The sequence below is a fragment of the Carex rostrata genome, chromosome 29, assembly GCF_964058835.1.
Source record: "Carex rostrata chromosome 29, lpCarRost1.2, whole genome shotgun sequence".
Classification (NCBI taxonomy): domain Eukaryota; kingdom Viridiplantae; phylum Streptophyta; class Magnoliopsida; order Poales; family Cyperaceae; genus Carex; species Carex rostrata.
In genome coordinates this window covers 3,148,040-3,166,592 of record NC_135946.1, presented here as the reverse complement: position 1 = coordinate 3,166,592, position 18,553 = coordinate 3,148,040, and the positions used below count along the sequence as shown (strand labels likewise).

Genomic DNA, 18,553 nt, shown 5'->3' with positions numbered 1-18,553 from the left:
ATTTAACAATCCTAGTCACTATTTTTTATGTAGATCACTTCAATGACAGTTGGGTCCCAATTTTTAGTTTAACAAGACTCCGAATTTTTTCTGTGCCGTACTTAGGTTTATTTTCATTTCTCCCTCCACACTTTTCATTCCAGCGCTCTTTCTACTGTCTCTGACAATAATGTCCCACCATCCGAAGAATTCATTTCAGTACCTTTTCTTCCTTCTCTGACAATCATGTCCCATTGTTCAGCACCGTGTACTACAACGAAATATGCATCTCCCGGCGCTAAAAGTTAGTATCACTGTGCGCCAGACAATTTTGGTGCCCGCCAATTCTAAAATTCCGCCTCCGATCCAAACCCTAGACACCCGCCTTCCCACCTCTCAGCGTTAATTCCCCATCGCAAAAAGGTACCGATTAGTTCCATCCTCTCTTGTATTTTGCGTTTTGTAAATCCTCAATACTTCCTATTACGTGTTTGTCTAAATAAACTTAGATGATAATGGTATCTCAAATATATCAGGACAATTCGTTCTCTTTTAATATAATCATCTATGTTTATTAATTTTAATGCAGCTCCTGTGAGTAACCGGAACAAATTACCGATTGATGGGTTGACAATTGGAAAAGGAGAAATCAAACCTGAAGATTTATATGCTGCCATTAAAAAAAGAATTGAGAGAGTCTTAATCCGAACAGTTCAGATTTACTAATTATAATTAATCTTTTTTTAGGTCTTACGATGAAATCTTTGCTAATCGATCTGACCTATTTGCAAATTAATTGCCCACAAACTTAATCATTTAAAATAATTTCTAAAAACATAACTCCTATGTAGCAGAAAATAACTAATTGCTCTCCCTTTTTTCATATGAACTGAACCAATCCCCTTTCAAATTTGTAGTCCAAGGTCTTAATCCACTTGTCTTTGCTTCTTACAGTACTCTGTGGTTGGTGAAGTCAATGTCTTTGCTTCTTACAGTGCTCTTAGTGCAAATATAATAAATATAAGGCATTATTTGCAATAATGGCAAAATAAATTGTGCAAACACCCTTTTATCATCTTGAAAGTGTCTTTCTTGTTTTAGAAGGTCGAATGTTTTGGACAAATTCGTTCAACTAAAACAATCCACTGTGTACTGAGGCTAGATAAGCAACTCAGGATTTGAAATTCTTTTGCTTTCTAAACAAGTCTTGATTCCAACTAATGCCAGTGAAGGACCACCAGGGGGGGTGTTTTTTTTTTAGTTCAGTTCGGCAAGTAGCAAGACTGAAATTGGTAAGAAATCAATTTGTAACTCAATGAGTATGTTAATGTTGAAGAGTAGGCCTGGTACAAGATTTGCTCCTGTACAAATTATGACTGGTTAATGAGCTACAAGCACTTAAGAAAATAAATCTAGCAAACATTGGTCCTATAGAAATTTAGTTACCATGGCCTAATCCAAACTCAGCCACAATACAATCTAAACTGAGAAGTTTGAAAAAGTTGGTTTTGCTTTTATTTTTTGGAGATGTCACTTGCAAGAACAGTTACTGTTGCGCCTAAGTTATTTGGTTTAAGTGAAATTGTTGCAATAAGTTGCTCATATGTCTTGGTGCAATGTGATGGTCAGAAACTAAAATCAGGTCTATTACTGGTATGTACTGGTATTCAGGATGTATAGTAAATTTTTGCATCTCTTCAGTAAGGTTATATGTCATTTTCAATAAAGGAACATAGATTTTCATTTGAATTGCATTTTTTATTATTTAATTAAAGCTAAATTTTATATTTTCATGCTAAAAGGAAGAATCATCAAAGAGCAGAAAAGCACCCGTCAGATGATGCATGCCCATCTTTTATCTTGTAACACCTGCCCCTTTTTTTTCTCAATAATATGTCTAATGGATAAAAAAAACTTGCTTTGTAGGTATACTAAGTCAAGTATTGAAAACTTTGCAAGTAATGAAAACTTTGCAAGTAATAATGGTTTTTCCTCCCCTCTTATAAGATCAAACCGAACTAGCTAGATTTAATAGAACTAAATCTTGATTCGTGTTTACAAACTCTTCCGCAGCTTTGGTTCTGTTGGTATGAAGAAGTCAGAGAGTCATGTCTTTGTTTGATTTGTCCCTTTGTTTGGATGGTTGAAAACTTGAAATTTATCAGAAATAAACAAAGGATATCGGTGCTTTAAAAATGATCTGGTCATTTCCATGTCTGGTACCAAACTTGAGCTCTTGTTAGAGATAATAAGTGACACTGAGCTCATTCTGTTATTTCAGTTACAGTGGCAAATTCTGCTCTTGTGCTATCATGGCATAGTGGTGCCTGTACTATGGGATTGCATATCACAGCAGGCAACAGTACTATGGGATTGCTTTGTTAGATAGTAGCTAGATATTCTAAGACTGTTATATAACAAAGCAATCCCATAGCACAGTTGACAGATACCTATATTCGAGAAGGGGTATGAAAAGGATCCGGCAATTGTTGCTAAAGAAGCTATTCAAGAAGCTGCTCATAATAAATCAGATGTTGTTCTTGTTGATACAGCTGGCCGCATGCAGGTAATTTTTTTGTTCTTCTCTTACCGGAAAAAAGTATCTTAGTTGAAGATAAGTGTATACAGTGATAATAATCTTGGATTTGAATACCTCAAGATAGAGTTGAATTGTCCAATTTCAAAAAGTTAGCAAGAAGAAGTAACTAATATCTTTGCATCTATGCTACTGGATTGAGCGTGAGACGCGTACTAAGTTCATGTGTCAATACACAGTGCAAAAGCAACATGTACTATGGGTCAGTTTGTAGTGTCCTTGATCCTCAATTTGATGATTTTATCACAAAAATGTATGCACAACTTATCCAAAGACCTTCATACAACACATGTGCATGTTTTCCTTAATTTTTTAATATTTTTAATAATTTTAATAATTTATTTCATCACTTTTTAGTTTGTGAGGTGCAGTTTGGATCATTCTGACATGTTGTTTTGTTATTTTTGTGTAGAACAAACCATAGACCCAAATTGGATGTTTTTTGTGTCTAAAATTTCAGGAAGTCATAATCTGCACCCACAATTTATTTGAACTCATTGTATTGCCTAGAGCTATGCCAAACTTAAGTTTTTCTCAATATCAGTTTTGTTCCAGTTTTGGTTCTGTACCAGTTTTTTTATTTTCTGACAACCAGTTTTGTATAATTTTCACAGGACAAACTACAACTCCAAATTGAGTGTTCTTGGTACCAAAATTCTCAGGATATTAAGATCTTTTACCATGATTTATTTCACATTTTTATGGATTTTCTAAATGAGTTGAATTTGGGGTTTTGTACAGGAAAGTACTGCACCAGCAACACGTACTATTGTACCAGTTTTTGCATTTCATGAGGTCAGACTTTGAGAATTCATTATAAATGGTAGTAACTATAATGTCATGTGTTTTATTTGGTTTAGAACAAAAGAATGTTTAGCAAATATATCATGTCTTTAATTGATTAGAATTTCTCTTCTGGTCAAATACTAAAAAATAATTAAGTGCTCAGCTCTTTTATAATTGGGCAAATTTTGTATGCATAGGAGCACCATGTGAATTATTGTTGCTTTATAATACCTTCATTTATTTGAGATTTTTACCAGGCAATATATATTATAAGTACATTATGAGGAGCATTGTATAAGATTGAAAAGCTGATCAAAACTTTGTTATACCAATTAGTTCAAATATCTCTAATGCAAAATAATGCCATATTTTAAGACGTACTCGAATTAAATACTCACAAAACGGTTTGTTGATCATATAATAATTAAATATTGCTTGTTGCTATGATTTACTTTTGTTGAACATTTAAAGCGGCATCTCAAATAAACAGGAATATTATTGTCTATAGGAACTAAACTTTTTCAACGGTAGTCTCATTGAAATAATATGTCTAACTATAAAATAATATAAATTGAATCAATAAAATATTTCCAAGGGTATTGTGCTCCAGCATTTCCAAGGGTCTCACTATAAAATAGTATAAACAGACTTACCAAATCATTTTCAAGAGTAGTCCCTTGGAAATAATATGGGCTCTCAATAAAATATAGTATTCGTTCTGTTTAGTGGGTTATGGGTTGTGCAAAAGTATTTCCAAGGGTGGATAATAAGCATTTTCAAGGGTTGGCATCAGGGATTTTCATGCGCTATTATTTTCAAGGGACTACCCTTGAAAATAGTTAAATGTGTCAGCAAACTCAATTTTATTTCCAAGGGCCCTTCTTACCCTTGAAAATACAGATGCTACCCTTGAAAAAAGTGGAAATTCTAGTAGTGATTGATAAATAGTAAGCATAGTTTCATATTTGATCCTGTGTAATATAGTGAGCATAATGTAACATTTAATCGTGTGTAATATACTAATATTCATAGTTTCATATTCATTTTTTTTTGTAAATCGGTAGAACCAAAACCTCCGCCTAAATCCCAAAACAAGTAATAGTCATAACAACTCGCTCATTTAAATAAATTATGACAATTTGTTGGATTTTGTTATGATGACTTTTAACAAATTTTGTTATGCATGGGCACACTATATAATTTTGTTATGAGTCATAAGTCATAACTCGTGAGCCGCTCATAACTCGCTCATTTACAACTCGCTCATTTATCCGCTCATTTAAACTCGCTCATTAACAACTCACTCATTTACTTAATGAGCGAGCATGAGCATACCCTAACTCGCTCATGCTCGCTCATTAATCACCCCTAGTCACATGCATATATAATATATTATTAATATATTATGAATAAGTGCTCTGACAAGATGCCAACTACACCCTGAAAAATTGGAAATAACAGCTAAAATCATCGGAAAATGTGACTATAAGCACGAATTTTGAATTGAAGAAATGAAACCTATTATTGGGCCTGGGTATTTAGGATTTTGTTGGGCCAACTATTATTATTTATAATTTCTACATTACACAACTCACTTATAAATAAAAAAGAAAAACAAAGAATGTAGACAAATAATTAAAACGTACGCTTTTATATAACAAAAGTAGAAAGTTTTAACTCAATTTAATACAAAAAGGGGTAAAAATGTATTTTACAAAAAAAAAATTTCTATTTGATTCATTTAAAAAGATTTGGTACATTGAACAAGATATGGTGTATACAATTATATAATATTAGCAAATTATAATTCACGACTTAACATAATATTGATCTGGTGGCTTATTTTCCTTAGTCCCACAATGAAATTAATTAAGAAGTTATCCTTGTCACAATCTATAAATATCCTACCTAAAGTCTCTCAAGACACTCCACACTTTCCGGTACAAATATCAAATTTGTTTCTAAAAAATAATTATGTTAGAAGTCGTTTCTGGATACAATTTAGCCTATACGGTCTAGAAATTCAATATTTTTCAGAAATGTATCTTGATATTTTATATTTTTTTTTCAGTACATTAATTTATAGTTTTATTAGTACTTTTTATATTAAAATATAAATTCGAGATGATGTGTATTTTTTTTAAAGTCCGCATTTATAAGATCTATGTAAAAGACATTTTATAGTGCTTGTCTATTATGTTATTGTTTGAATTCACGCTATATTTTATAATCGTAAAAAAAATAAAGAAAAAGACTTTCACAATCAATTTTATTGCAAATCATGAATAATCATATAGCAATTATAATTAACTATACAATAAATGTATCAATGTTCCTGTGTCTCGTAAAATTTTGTCTATTTAAAAAAAAAAATCTAAATAACTTGATTTATTTATTTTTTAAAATTTAGTTTGGAAAAAGAGCCAACCAGCATTGAAGATTTCTTCATCAACAAAAACATACTGAGAAATTCTCACGCAGCCTTAATATATACATTCTATTTAATTAGCACCTTGTAACTATATGTTTTACCTTGGGAAAGTAGACCATTAAGTCAGGCTCGCATTTGGCCTTATTATGATAACATTAATTGAGGGTACTCCTCCAATTAGACAATCAACAATTTGTCCACTAGTGGTTATAATATTCACTACAGCAAATCCCACTTTCTGCGACCGTTTTTCCGGTCGCAGAAAGTATAGGCGCCGGTCGCAGAAAATCAAAACGGTCGCTAATACCCCGGTCGCTGAAAGCATTGTCGCAAATACCCTCCTGATGACGTCACCGGTCGCTGATAATTTTTCTGCGACCAAGATGTTTTGGTCGCAGTTGTTTTTACTGACGTCAGGAAAAGGTATCTGAGACCGGTGAAACCGGTCTCTGATACCTAAATACCGGCCGCTGATACTTATATCAACATTTTTTTTTTTATATTTTGTTATTTACATTTCTCCATGACATTTCAACATACAACATTACATCAAATAACATAAATAAGACAACAAATGACATATAATTCCACATTCACATCGATCAAACAATAATATCAAATAATAGCTCAATTCGAATATAATATCAAATAATCATAACATACATAATAGCTTGATTTGAATTTAATATCAAATATCGTACAACAATTCAATATTGACATACAACATGATATCATATAACATAAATAAAAAATTATGACATACATATACACACATTGAGTTCTCTCCGAGCATGATGATCGGCCATGAATCTAACAAATGCAAATGATAGTAACACCAATTAATAAAGGGTATCAATCAAGGAGGACTTATTGCGAGAAATTTCAGCTTCAAACGATAAGCCGATTGATGCAATATGGTCCTGCGCATGCTTCACAAAAAGGGGCGTAACTTTTGATCCGTCCGTCGGATTGAGCTGAAATTTTGACAGGAACTCCACAGCCCAAAGGCCGAAAGGAAACCAATCTATAGATTCGTTTCACCCATCGTGGGTTCAGATTCGCGATCCGAGTCTTCCTTCATGGACTTTTGGACCTTTCTTTATAATTTTAGAGTTTTTAGGATCATTTATGTTTTTTTTATGTATTTTAACCATCGATTCTTCAATTTAACCATCGATTCTTCATTTTAAATCCAATTGAACTGACACAAAATCCTACTTACATGCATTAAAGCTATTTATTTGACTAAAATTATAACTACCAAAACCCACTGCTTTATACAATCTACAATACTGGACGGGTACCATTGGTACCAACACTGCCACCACACAAGCAACACGGCAGCAACAAAAATTAGAGACAGAGTTACAAGAATCAAAGCCGCGTAACACCCAAAATCAAGTAATTCAATCGTGTCGGAAAAATCAACAATCCGCACTCGATTTATCAAATCCAATTCTACGAATCATCACGACAAACAAAGAAATCAGCAAGGAAAAGAGAGAGAAGATACCAGTGTCGTCGGTTCACGGCGTGCGGTCTGGGCGAGTCGTTGGTGGTGCTGGTCGTGAGTCCAGAAGACGGCACGGAGAAGAAGGCTGGTGCTGCAGCCGGTGCTGGTCGGGAGTCCAGAAGACGGCACGGAGAAGAAGGCTGGATTCTTTCCGTGAGTCCAGAAGACGGCGAGGAGGAGGAGACGGCGCGGAGGAGAAAATTTTTGGGGAGGCTAGGGTTTTGGCGGAGAAGAAGAAGGGTTCTGGCGCCTTTTTTTTCAGCGAAAAATTCCAGCGATTTAAAAAAAAAAAACTTTCAGCGACCGGCGATGGCGCCGGTCGCTGAAAAGTGTTGGTCGCCGCTGATTTTTCTCTTTTCTTTTTTTTTGGGGAAAAATGACTATCAGAGACCGGCGTTAGCACCGGTCGCTGATACCGGTCGCTAAAAAATTATTCTGTTGTAGTGATTGGTGGAGAGTCACAGTTGATTATAGCAAATATAATCACAATTGAATAATTCGAGTTCGGCTCGGCAAGATTAAAATTTCGTGATTCGAGAATAATTCACAAGGGAGTAAAAATAAAAATAAAAAATTCGAGAAAAATTCGAGAAAAGTTCGGTAATAATTCATATAATTCAGAAATATTTGTAAAATTCACGAATAATTGAGTCAAAGTTTGGTCAAACCGAATAATTAGATGTTTGATTAGTCATTATGAAAAAAACGAATTATTCAGGAATCTTGTGACTATGATATTAGCAAAAAGCGAGTCAAGTGACCCGCTTTACAATTGACCATTACATACAAACCTTGGTGCCCATTAGGGGTGAGTAAATCGCTCATAACTCGTGAGCCGCTCATAACTCGCTCATTAAAAGCTCGCCTAAACTCGCTCATTTATCCGCTCATTTAAACTCGCTCATTTACAACTCGCTCATTTACTTAATGAGCGAGCATGAGCATGACCCAACTCGCTCATAACTCGCTCATTAAGCATTTGCCACATCTAATCCTTGCCACATTTAATCCTATGTAATTCTGTGTAACATCAACCTTGCCTCATTAAGATTGATAAATAGTGAGCATAGTTTCATATTTGATCCTGTGTAATATAGTGAGCACAATGTAACATTTAATCGTGTGTAATATACTAATATTCATAGTTTCATATTCATTTTTTTTTTGTAAATCGGCAGAACCAAAACCTCCGCCTAAATCCCAAAACAAGTAATAGTCATAACAACTCGTTCATTTAAATGAATTATGACAATTTGTTGGATTTTGTTATGATGACTTTTAACAAATTTTATTATGCGTGGGCACACTATATAATTTTGTTATGAGTCATAAGTCATAACTCGTGAGCCGCTCATAACTCGCTCATTAAAAGCTCGCTCATTTACAACTCGCTCATTTATCCGCTCATTTAAACTCGCTCATTAACAACTCGCTCATTTACTTAATGAGCGAGCATGAGCATACCCTAACTCGCTCATGCTCGCTCATTAATCACCCCTAGTGCCCATGACCCACTGGATTGCATAAGAAAACAAAAATAGCATGTAATTCAAAATTGTGGCTCAGAGTCACATGCATATATAATATATTATTAATATATTATGAATAAGTGCTCTGACAAGATGCCAATTACGCCCTAAAAAAATTGGAAAAATAACAGCTAAAATCATAGGAAAATGTGCGACTGCGAAAGATGCGCCTATGCCGCATGAATTTTCAAAAAGCAAAGTGTATATCCAATATTAGCATGAATTTTGGTGTTTTTGGAACCTAAATTTTGGTGTTTGGATGGATTAATAACAAGATACGGTTAATCTTAACAAAGTATACTATTTTTGGAACCTGGTTTTTGATATTTCATTCTCTTAATAATAAGTCACGGCAAATCTGAAAAAGATATGGTATTTTTTTTAACCTGAATTTTGATGTTTAATTGACTTAATAAGAAGATAGTTAAATCTGAGCAAAGTCTGAAATTTTTGGAACAATTTATAAAAATTCCTAATAATATCTAACAATTTATAACAATTTACATATTTTTCTACTAATAAAAATTTCGGTAAAATTTCCGACCCCTACCCACGTATTGATAGAAGTCAAAACCCCTAGAAATTTGGCAATCATATTACCTTCAGAACTGCCCAAAATTTTGGCAATACTAAATGGAATAGGACCACCAAATTTTTTGATCGAGGGCAACTTTGTAATTTTTTATTTTTTTTGGAGGATATTAAAAATTAGAATCTAAGACAGATTCGGATACAGAATATCAAGCACTATTACAATTGAACTCTTGCTGTCTTGCAACTTGCAAATTGCGCCAAATTTTTTTATCTATAACATAAAAAAAAAAGATGAAAATTTCTGCCATGTCATCAGTTCCCTAAAATTTCGAAATATATGACGAAAATCACTGTTGATTGTAGCAAAAAGCGAGTCAAGTGACTCCTTTTACAATTGACCACAACATACAAAGTTACAAACCTTGGTGCCCATGACCCACTAGATACAAAAATATAAATAGCATCAAATTCAAAATTTTGACTTAGAGTCACATGCATATGACGAAAATCACTGTTGATTGTAGCAAAAAGCGAGTCAAGTGACTCCTTTTACAATTGACCACAACATACTTTCCTCAAAAAAAAACCACAACATACAAACCTTGGTGCGCATCACCCACTAGTTACAAAAATACAAGGGGAATATCACGTATACCTCTCAAAAACTTCAAAATTACATATTCCCTCTCTAAACTTCAAATACTCATATTATCTTTTATATTAAAACTCATTCTAAATTTATAAAATACCCATTTTATTCTTTGTTAAAAGCATATAAAACCCATCAAACTCAAATTTATATCTGAACAATTTTTCTATAGTCCAAATTGCTTTTAAATTTACATGCGCAAGATCAGCACGAATCTTGATGCGAACACGCACATATATTGAAGCGATGTGACATATCTTAATGCGATGCGCATGAATCAATATTTCTTTAAGATCCGTGCATGCTAGATCAGCACGAATATTGAAGCATTATGCACATATCTTAATGCAATACGCGCGGATCGTGCGGTAGATGAACCATTTAAATTTAAATTTGAGTTTGATGGACTTTATATGCTTTAAATAAAGAGTAAAATGGATATTTTAAAATTTTAGAATGAGTTTCAATATAAAATATAATAACATAGTTAAATTTATGAGTTTTTGAAGTTTAGAGGGGAAAATATGTCATTTTAAACATTAGAGGATAAAATAAGTAAATTTGAAGTTTTTGAGGGGTAATGCATATGTAATATATTATTAATAAATGCTCTGACAAGATGCCAACTACGCCTTTAAGAAATTGGAAAAATAAGCATCGGAAATGTGCGACTGCGAAAGATGCGCTTATATGCACGAATCTTCAGAAAGCAAAGTGTATATCGAATATCAGCCGTTGGATCCCGATTCATTCACATGCCCGTTTTTTGACCATGCGAACAACTTTCTACCGTTCACACGCGTTAGTCTCTTATACTCTCGAGTTCAGACAAAACAGGAGACTCCAGTACCAACTTACGGTGGCTCTTCTAATGAATTTTTTTCATAAACCATAATTAATTAATTCAATTTTACCGAATCAGCATGATTGTTTTTTTTTTTTCAAAAACCATAAAGACCGAATTGGCAATTCGGTCTGCCCATATGCGTTTCCCTCAGACCGAATTGGCAATTCGGTCTCACTAATTTTTTAACTTTTGATGTGAGACGGCCACAGAAAATCCCACAACTCATGGGACCGAATGGAGCAGGGGGTCTGATAATTTAATTCTGAAGACCGAAAGTAGCAGAGCGTCTTGACAATTGAATTCTCCAGACCGGCTGCCATAGTTTTTTAACAGATTGATTGATATTGACATTCTGGATTAAGTTTACAAAGGGTGTTGTTTATTCTAAGTGGGTCCCACTTGTCATTGATATTTACAAGTTTGATGTTTATACTATTAGAGAGTGGGTTGTGGCTGCCATCTAAATTGCCTCAAAGTTAGATATATTTTAATTGACCTCGTATAAAAATACGAGTACTGCTGAGGGGGTTCTAAATAAAAATGGAGAAGTGCATCTTATTGCACTATCAATACCAATTTGACAGGAATGCTCGATGAAGAGCAGGATAATTATAGGTGGATCAAACAATTTCAATCACAATCAATCGTCGATATTATTTTTAATTTTACAACCTAAATTATGACCGTAATTGAAAAAAAAAACTTGCTACAATCTTTAAATGAAAGCTACCAACACAATGAAGAGGCTGATCTGTAAAAACACAATCTTTCGTTGAAACTTGATTTTCAGCTGAAAATGGAAGAAGAGTTTGAGAAGAAGAAGTTTATGAGTTTCTATTAGACGCCGGGAGAGAAGAATATTTATATTTTAAAAAAAAAACAAAAAAAAACCAGACCGAATGGCCATTTCGGTCTGGAGGAAAAAAAATCTCACAGACCGAATAGCCATTTCGGTCTGTAGGAAAAAGTTATTACACGAACAGCCACATGCGGAAAGTTAAAAAAACTGAAAAAAAGGGGCAGACCGAATTGCCAATTCAGTCTTTATGGTTTTTGAAAAAAAAAACGCAATCATACTGGTTCAGTAAAATTGAATTAATTAATTATGGTTTATGAAAAAAATTCCTCTTCTAATCGTCAACTCCTTTGGTTTGGAACACTGTTTAGATCTTCAATCACCTCTTTTTCTTACTCGGCTCAATAGTCAAAAGACTCCAGTGATCTTCATCCACCTTTTTTCTTCTCATAATCTCTCACCTTACTTCCCAATCTCTTCTCTCTCTCTCTCTCTCGCTTGCCAATGGCAGAGGTGTTGGCACTGGGAGGAGCAAGCTGGGGGATGTCCATCGCAGGATGGGTGGCATCTCCAATCATAAGCAAGCTCCTCAACCAGGGTTTCTCCTACCTTGAGATGGACGTGGCTGCTCGGATTGAAAAGTTGGAGGCCACCATCCTTCCTCAATTCCAAGAGGTGATCGATGCTGCTGAGAAGCACGGCTGCAAGAGCAACTTGGAGAAGTGGCTGAGACGGCTGAAGGATGCCATGTATGAGGCGGAGGATGCGCTCGACTTTTACAAGTCCCGTCTTCTCCAACAAAAGGTACTTTCCTCAACCAGTAAATTAGAGTGTTATTATTAAATTTTTTTATTTTACACTTATGGACAACAATTAGTACACAATTTAGCATAGTCTGCAAACTCGGTCGAGTCAGACTGGAATTGGCCGAGTTCGATCAGAATCAGACCAAGCCGAGACAATATTTTACCGAGTTACACGGTTAGACAAGTTTTGCGTGAAAATCAGTGAAATCGTACAGGAATCAGCTGAGTTCTGTCCGAATCAGACCGATTCTCACGATTTCAGATCAATTTGAAGGAAATGGGCTTATTCTCCACTTTTTTTTTCATGGCTGGTCGAACTTGAGGGGATTTGAGAAGAAAGATAGTGCAGGAGAGAAAGAAGTTTTAAGTATTATAAAATATGAAATAAACATGGTCTACAAGTGATTTATTGTTTTGTATGGAGAATATTGCTTGATTCACAGTGAACCACATCCGGACGAACCATCTGCTATTAGTTACCGGGTGGGCCTCACCAAAAATAAAATTTCTCTATTTCCAACCACAAAATTTTCAAATAAATTTCAAGTGTCAAATAGAGAATGAAATATGTGACACACCGTGACGTGACATGGTAAATACATTGTAACTTGGTCACGTGACGTGATTATTTTTTTTCAAATGATGTGACATGATGTGACTAAAATAGTGGGGGACAGTCATGTCACACGAATGGTCATGTCAAGTATGGTCACCTCGTGATCACTCATGACGTAACCACACGTGACATGAATTAGTAGCGTCAAACTTTTTTTTATATTTTAATTTAAATTGTTGAAAACTCAGAAAAATAAAGATATCAAATAATATGAAAAATTCTAAAAATTCTAAAATGAGTAAATAATATTGCAAAGTGTTTATTTTTTTTAGGAATGTCGTGTGGGTATTTGACATTATTTTAAAAATTCAAATTACAAATATTAATTTTACTAAACTAGAGAAAATAAAAACCAGCATTATATGAGTACCAGTATCATTCAACATACACTAGAAACAAACCTAAATACTCTTAAGCGTACAAAAAAGAAACCAGTACTACATGTTTTATACCGTGACGTGACATGATGTGATCACGTGACGTGATGTGATTGGTTTACGTGACGTGATGTGTAATACTCGTTTGAATACAGTCACATCACACGAATGGTTACATCACGCGACATGCGAGTCAAGTCACGTAATCGACACACGTGACGTGACGTAACGTTACTAGACGTGACTAATTTTCTTCTCTAGTTTCCCATATCATAAGAAAAATTTCGCTATTTCTAACAAACAAAGTTCTGAAATAAACACTTATTAGCGTGAGGTATACATATATACAATTATAATATCCAATTACTACAACCGTTACACCAAGTTGTTTATTGCAAAAAAAAAGAAAAAACAACAACAACAATATATAATACTAATAAATATTGAGCCTGTTACGTGACATTTTTGAATCGGCCAATTTTAAATGTTTATATTTATTATATTAGTGGATTTTTTTTTTTTTTTTTTTGTAGATGTGGCCCTAACATTATTTTTTTCTAATTATTATTTTACATTTATATTTTTTGAAATTATATTAGTTGTTGTGCAAGGTGAAGTGTGAATTGATTAGGATAAACCCAAAATACTTCACCAAAATTCAACAATGAAGCTCAGGTCTAAACATAGCAACCGATTTGTGATCACAGTTTTTGTCACAAAAATACTATAAGTCAATATACTTGTGTTTCCAATCGGATTTTTCGATCCGATTCGGTCAAAAAGAAAACAATCTTCTGTCAAAAAATCCAAGTTTTCGATCTGATTCGGCCGATTCTAACCATTTCATCCAATTCCGATTCCACGGTCCAGTGACCGATTACGATTTTTCCTTCTATGAATTGAAGTTTGCTTAATTTTTTTTAATAAGGTGAAGAATGATGGAACCACAATGAAGAAAATTTCAAACAAGCTTAGCAGCTTGAATATCCTATCCACCGAAGAGAAAAAGCTAAAACAATGCCTCAACAAACTAGAAAAGATTGCTTTGGAGGCCAAGGATTTTCGTGATTTATTAGAGAGTCAAGTCAAAATCAATCCCAAGAACTCAATTAAAGAACCCATGGTGACAACCTCCAAACCTCCCCTACGTATCTTCGGGCGAGATGCCGATTGTGACTATCTATTACAAGAATTGTTGGAGCCGGTAACTTTTGAACCTGAGTCCAGTCAAGTTAGGAGTTACTCGGTTTATTCTATTGTTGGTGTTGGAGGGGCAGGTAAAACTACCCTTGCCCAGTTATGTTACAACCATGAAAGAGTAACTGCTGAATTTGAACTTAGAATATGGCTTTCTATGACCCGTGGACTTGATCTCTTTCATCATACACGGATCTTGGTAGAAGGTGCCTCGAAAAAAGAGTGCCCATGTTTAGATAATTTTGATATCCTGCAAGAATTTCTCATTGATTCAATTAATTCAAAGAAGATTTTGGTTATAATGGATGATGTTTGGTGGGATGAAACAATGAATGAGCAGAAATGGGAGCAATTTGTTGCTCCTTTGGCAAGTGTAAAGAGGGGCAGCAAAATTCTTGTAACAAGCCGTACCAAAAATATGCCATGTGCATTGCTCCCTCAAAAGATTATGCCTCTAAAAGACCTTGAGGAGAATTATTTTATCTCACTTTTTATGCATCATGCTTTTGGTGGTTTAGATCCAAATAGTACTCGCTCGCTAGAGTCTCTAGAAAGAATAGGGAAGCAAATTGCCAAGAAGCTAAACAGATCTCCTTTAGCAGCAAAAGCAGTTGGCAGTCGTCTATGTAAAAATTTGAATGAGTGGTTCTGGAGAGATGCCTTGGAAAGAGACATGTTAAGTGATACAATGCAATCACTTTTATGGAGCTACCAAAACCTGGATGCACCGATCCAGCGGTGCTTCTCCTATTGTGCCATATTTCCTAAAGGTTATCGGTTTTACAAGAGAGACCTGATTTTGCTCTGGGTAGCTGAAGGTTTTATTCATTCTAGTATGAGGATGGAGGATGTAGGAGATGATTATTTTCAGGAGTTGTTATCCGTCTTTTTCTTTCAAGAAGGAGAATATGGGTTCATTGGCATGCATGATTTATTTCATGATCTAGCTGAAAGAGTTTCCAGGGACGATTGTTTCAGAATAGAAGATGGTAAATTAAGAGAAATCCCTTTGGTTGCTCGCCATTTATCCATTAAGGGTGAAAGCTTCAATGAATATATCATAAGTGTTGAACAACTAAAGAACCTGCGTAGTGTTATCTTTATTTTCCCGGTTACGGATGATGTTATAAATTCTTTTCTAAAGAAGATAAAAAAGTTCTCAAAACTTCGTGTACTACAAATCTGCCAGTGCAGCATTAAAAAACTTCCAAACTCTGTGGGAGAATTAGTGCTTTTACGCTACTTGGATCTTTCTCGAACATCACTAGCGGAGTTACCAACATCAGTCCAAAAACTTTACAACTTGCAAACATTATGCCTGAATTTTTGGATTACTCATTTACCAAGAGGCGTAAACAAACTTGCCAATTTACGCCACATAAAATGTGATATGTTTTCTAGAGAGGCAATCTCAACACTCCCTGAAATAGGCAATTTAACCTCACTTCAAAACTTGCACGATTTCAGGGTGAAGAATGAGAAAGGGTTCGAAATTTCACAACTGAAGCACCTAAATGAGATCACAGGATGGTTCAAAATTCTTGATTTGAAGAATATAAAAAATAGGGGGGAAGCCACCAAAGCCCATCTGAAGGATAAGAAACATCTTCAGCATCTTTCACTTGAATGGGGTGATGATGATGCTATGGATGGAAACTTGAATGCACACTTAGAAGTCCTTGAGGGCCTTGAACCACATTCAAATTTAGAAGAGTTAAAAATAGAAGGCTACAAGTCACCAATGCCACCTTCTTGGATGTTTCAACAAGGATCCCATGATAATTTGATATCTCTGGAACTGAAGGAATGTCCTTCCTTGGAAGTGCTTCCACCTATCAGCACCTTGTTTCCATGTTTGGACAAAATAACCATAGAAAAACTCCCCAAGCTAACAAAACTCCCTGTGTTTCCTTCGAGGCTTAAGGAACTATATATAAGAGAGTGCTGGTCGCTTGTGTTCATCTATGAGGAAGAACTGCAAAAAGGTGACTATGAAGTGAGGATTCTGAAGGCAATGCAAGATTATCAGTTTAAATTTATTCAAGAAACCATACCTGATATAAAGGATTGTGCAAGGAGAAAATTAACGATTGAGTGCTCACAGCTGAGGAGTTTAATAGAAAGGGAGAGCCATGGCAAAGTGAACAATATTGGCGTGCTTGCCATGAACATAGAAAGAGCAGATATAACCGCAGATGGTATCTGGGAGGCACATCTCCAATTAATAAAATTGAGAGTGGAGTATATTTATAGCAAGAAAGAGAAATACCCTTTGGTCGCACCACCAGGCCTTGAAATATTGAGGATTTCTTCTTGTTACATTACTGACGAGGCTTTAATGCATTGCCTTGCACAGCTCACTTGCCTCAAGTCCCTCCACTTAGATGGCATAAGAACAATCACAGTCCTCCCTCCAAAGGAGGTCTTACGTCAACTGGCAGTGCTCGATTGCCTAATTATTGAGAGTTGTGACTATTTAATTTCGCTTGGAGGTCTACATGCTCTTGTCTCCATAAAAGAACTATACATACGGGACTGCCCTTGCTTAGAGATTCCAGGAGGAGGCAGGGGCACTCTTCCCTCTTCACTGGAATTTGTAGAAATCATTGATTGTTATTCTATTAGACACTTTCAAGTTATAGATTTGCAGTCACTTTCTCGTGCCACTTTCAGTAACTGTGAACAACTAAAATCAATGGAACTAACAAATCTTCCATCACTAAAAGAACTAGAGATAAAAAGCTGTCGTGAGCTCGAATTGATTTACCCAAACATGCTGGTCTTAGAGACGCTGAATGTTGAGAAATGCTTCGCCTTGCAGGAAAACTTCTCCAGTGGTGATATGGCATGGGCATCCTTAAAGAAAATTGGAATTAGCAGCTTTAGCATGCTTGGTAAGTTGCCCTCGAGAGGTCAACTGGTTAATTTGGAGGATTTAAGAATTTATAGGTCAAACGAAGCATTCTTCAATGAAGATGAATTCAAGTGCCTCACCTCACTGGATAACTTAGTCTTAGATGATTGTGAGGTTAAAGCTTTGCCTTGTTCTATGAAGAACTTCTCCTCACTGAGAAGGATAAGCTTGTGGAATTGTCATGAGTTGCTATCATTGCCTGACATGCCTGGTATCTTGCAATACCTCACTTTGGGAAACTGCCCTGCTATTGCATCACTTCCAGTTTTGCCAAATTCTCTGCGGGAACTAAGAATACATTATTGCCCTATGTTGAGTAAACGATGCCAAGAACCTGATGGGGAGGATTGGCCAAAGATTTCCCATGTCTTGTGGAGAGATGTTGAGTGACTCATCAACTGCAGGGACTGAAGCATTGGTAACATCGGTACGCTTTGTCATAAATATAATTGTTCTAGAAAAAATCATGTTCGTCCCATTCATTTGTTAGTTTGCTGATATGTTTTCCTTAATAGAAACACGAGTTTTTATCTTATCGGCGCAAATCTTAGATTGATGGAGTTAACAATTAATTGACTTCACTCTAGTAATTTATCTTAAAGTGTTTCTTTTCTGTAGATATTTACTTCCGACAATAAGTTAATTATAAATTTGTTCTGTACATTGTTAGTTTGTTCATATAAATTTATTCTCTACCTTGCAGATTTGCTATTGCTAGGATCCTCGATTAATACTATATGAGATGGAGATTTACCAGTTGTTTCTTTTCTTCAATGCTATTAACGTGCATGGTAAGCATTTAAATTAATTTTAAAGTAAATATAAGTATAAAATTGACATTTTACATGCTCTAGGTATTATATACACAGAATCCTGCTTGAGGCATCAAATTGACAGTCAGGAACAGGTGGAGGTCGATAGGCAAGATAGTTTTGTGCACATGCGCCAGAAGCATGAAGTACGCTAGATTTGAGCCGAGGTTG

The 18,553-nt window shown here is 35.1% G+C and overlaps 1 protein-coding gene across 1 annotated transcript in view; it reads left to right on the top strand.

The window, feature by feature from the left end:
- Positions 1-17,519, top strand: part of LOC144546152 (putative disease resistance protein RGA4) — a gene marked incomplete at its 3' end in the record, with an annotated part of 30,366 nt that extends 12,847 nt beyond the window's left edge. Inside the window, exon 2 of the mRNA XM_078294678.1 lies at positions 14,394-17,519. Within this exon, the coding sequence (XP_078150804.1) occupies positions 14,394-17,519 (3,126 nt within the window). The remainder of the gene's footprint in view (positions 1-14,393) is intronic.
- Positions 17,520-18,553: the final 1,034 nt, after the last annotated feature.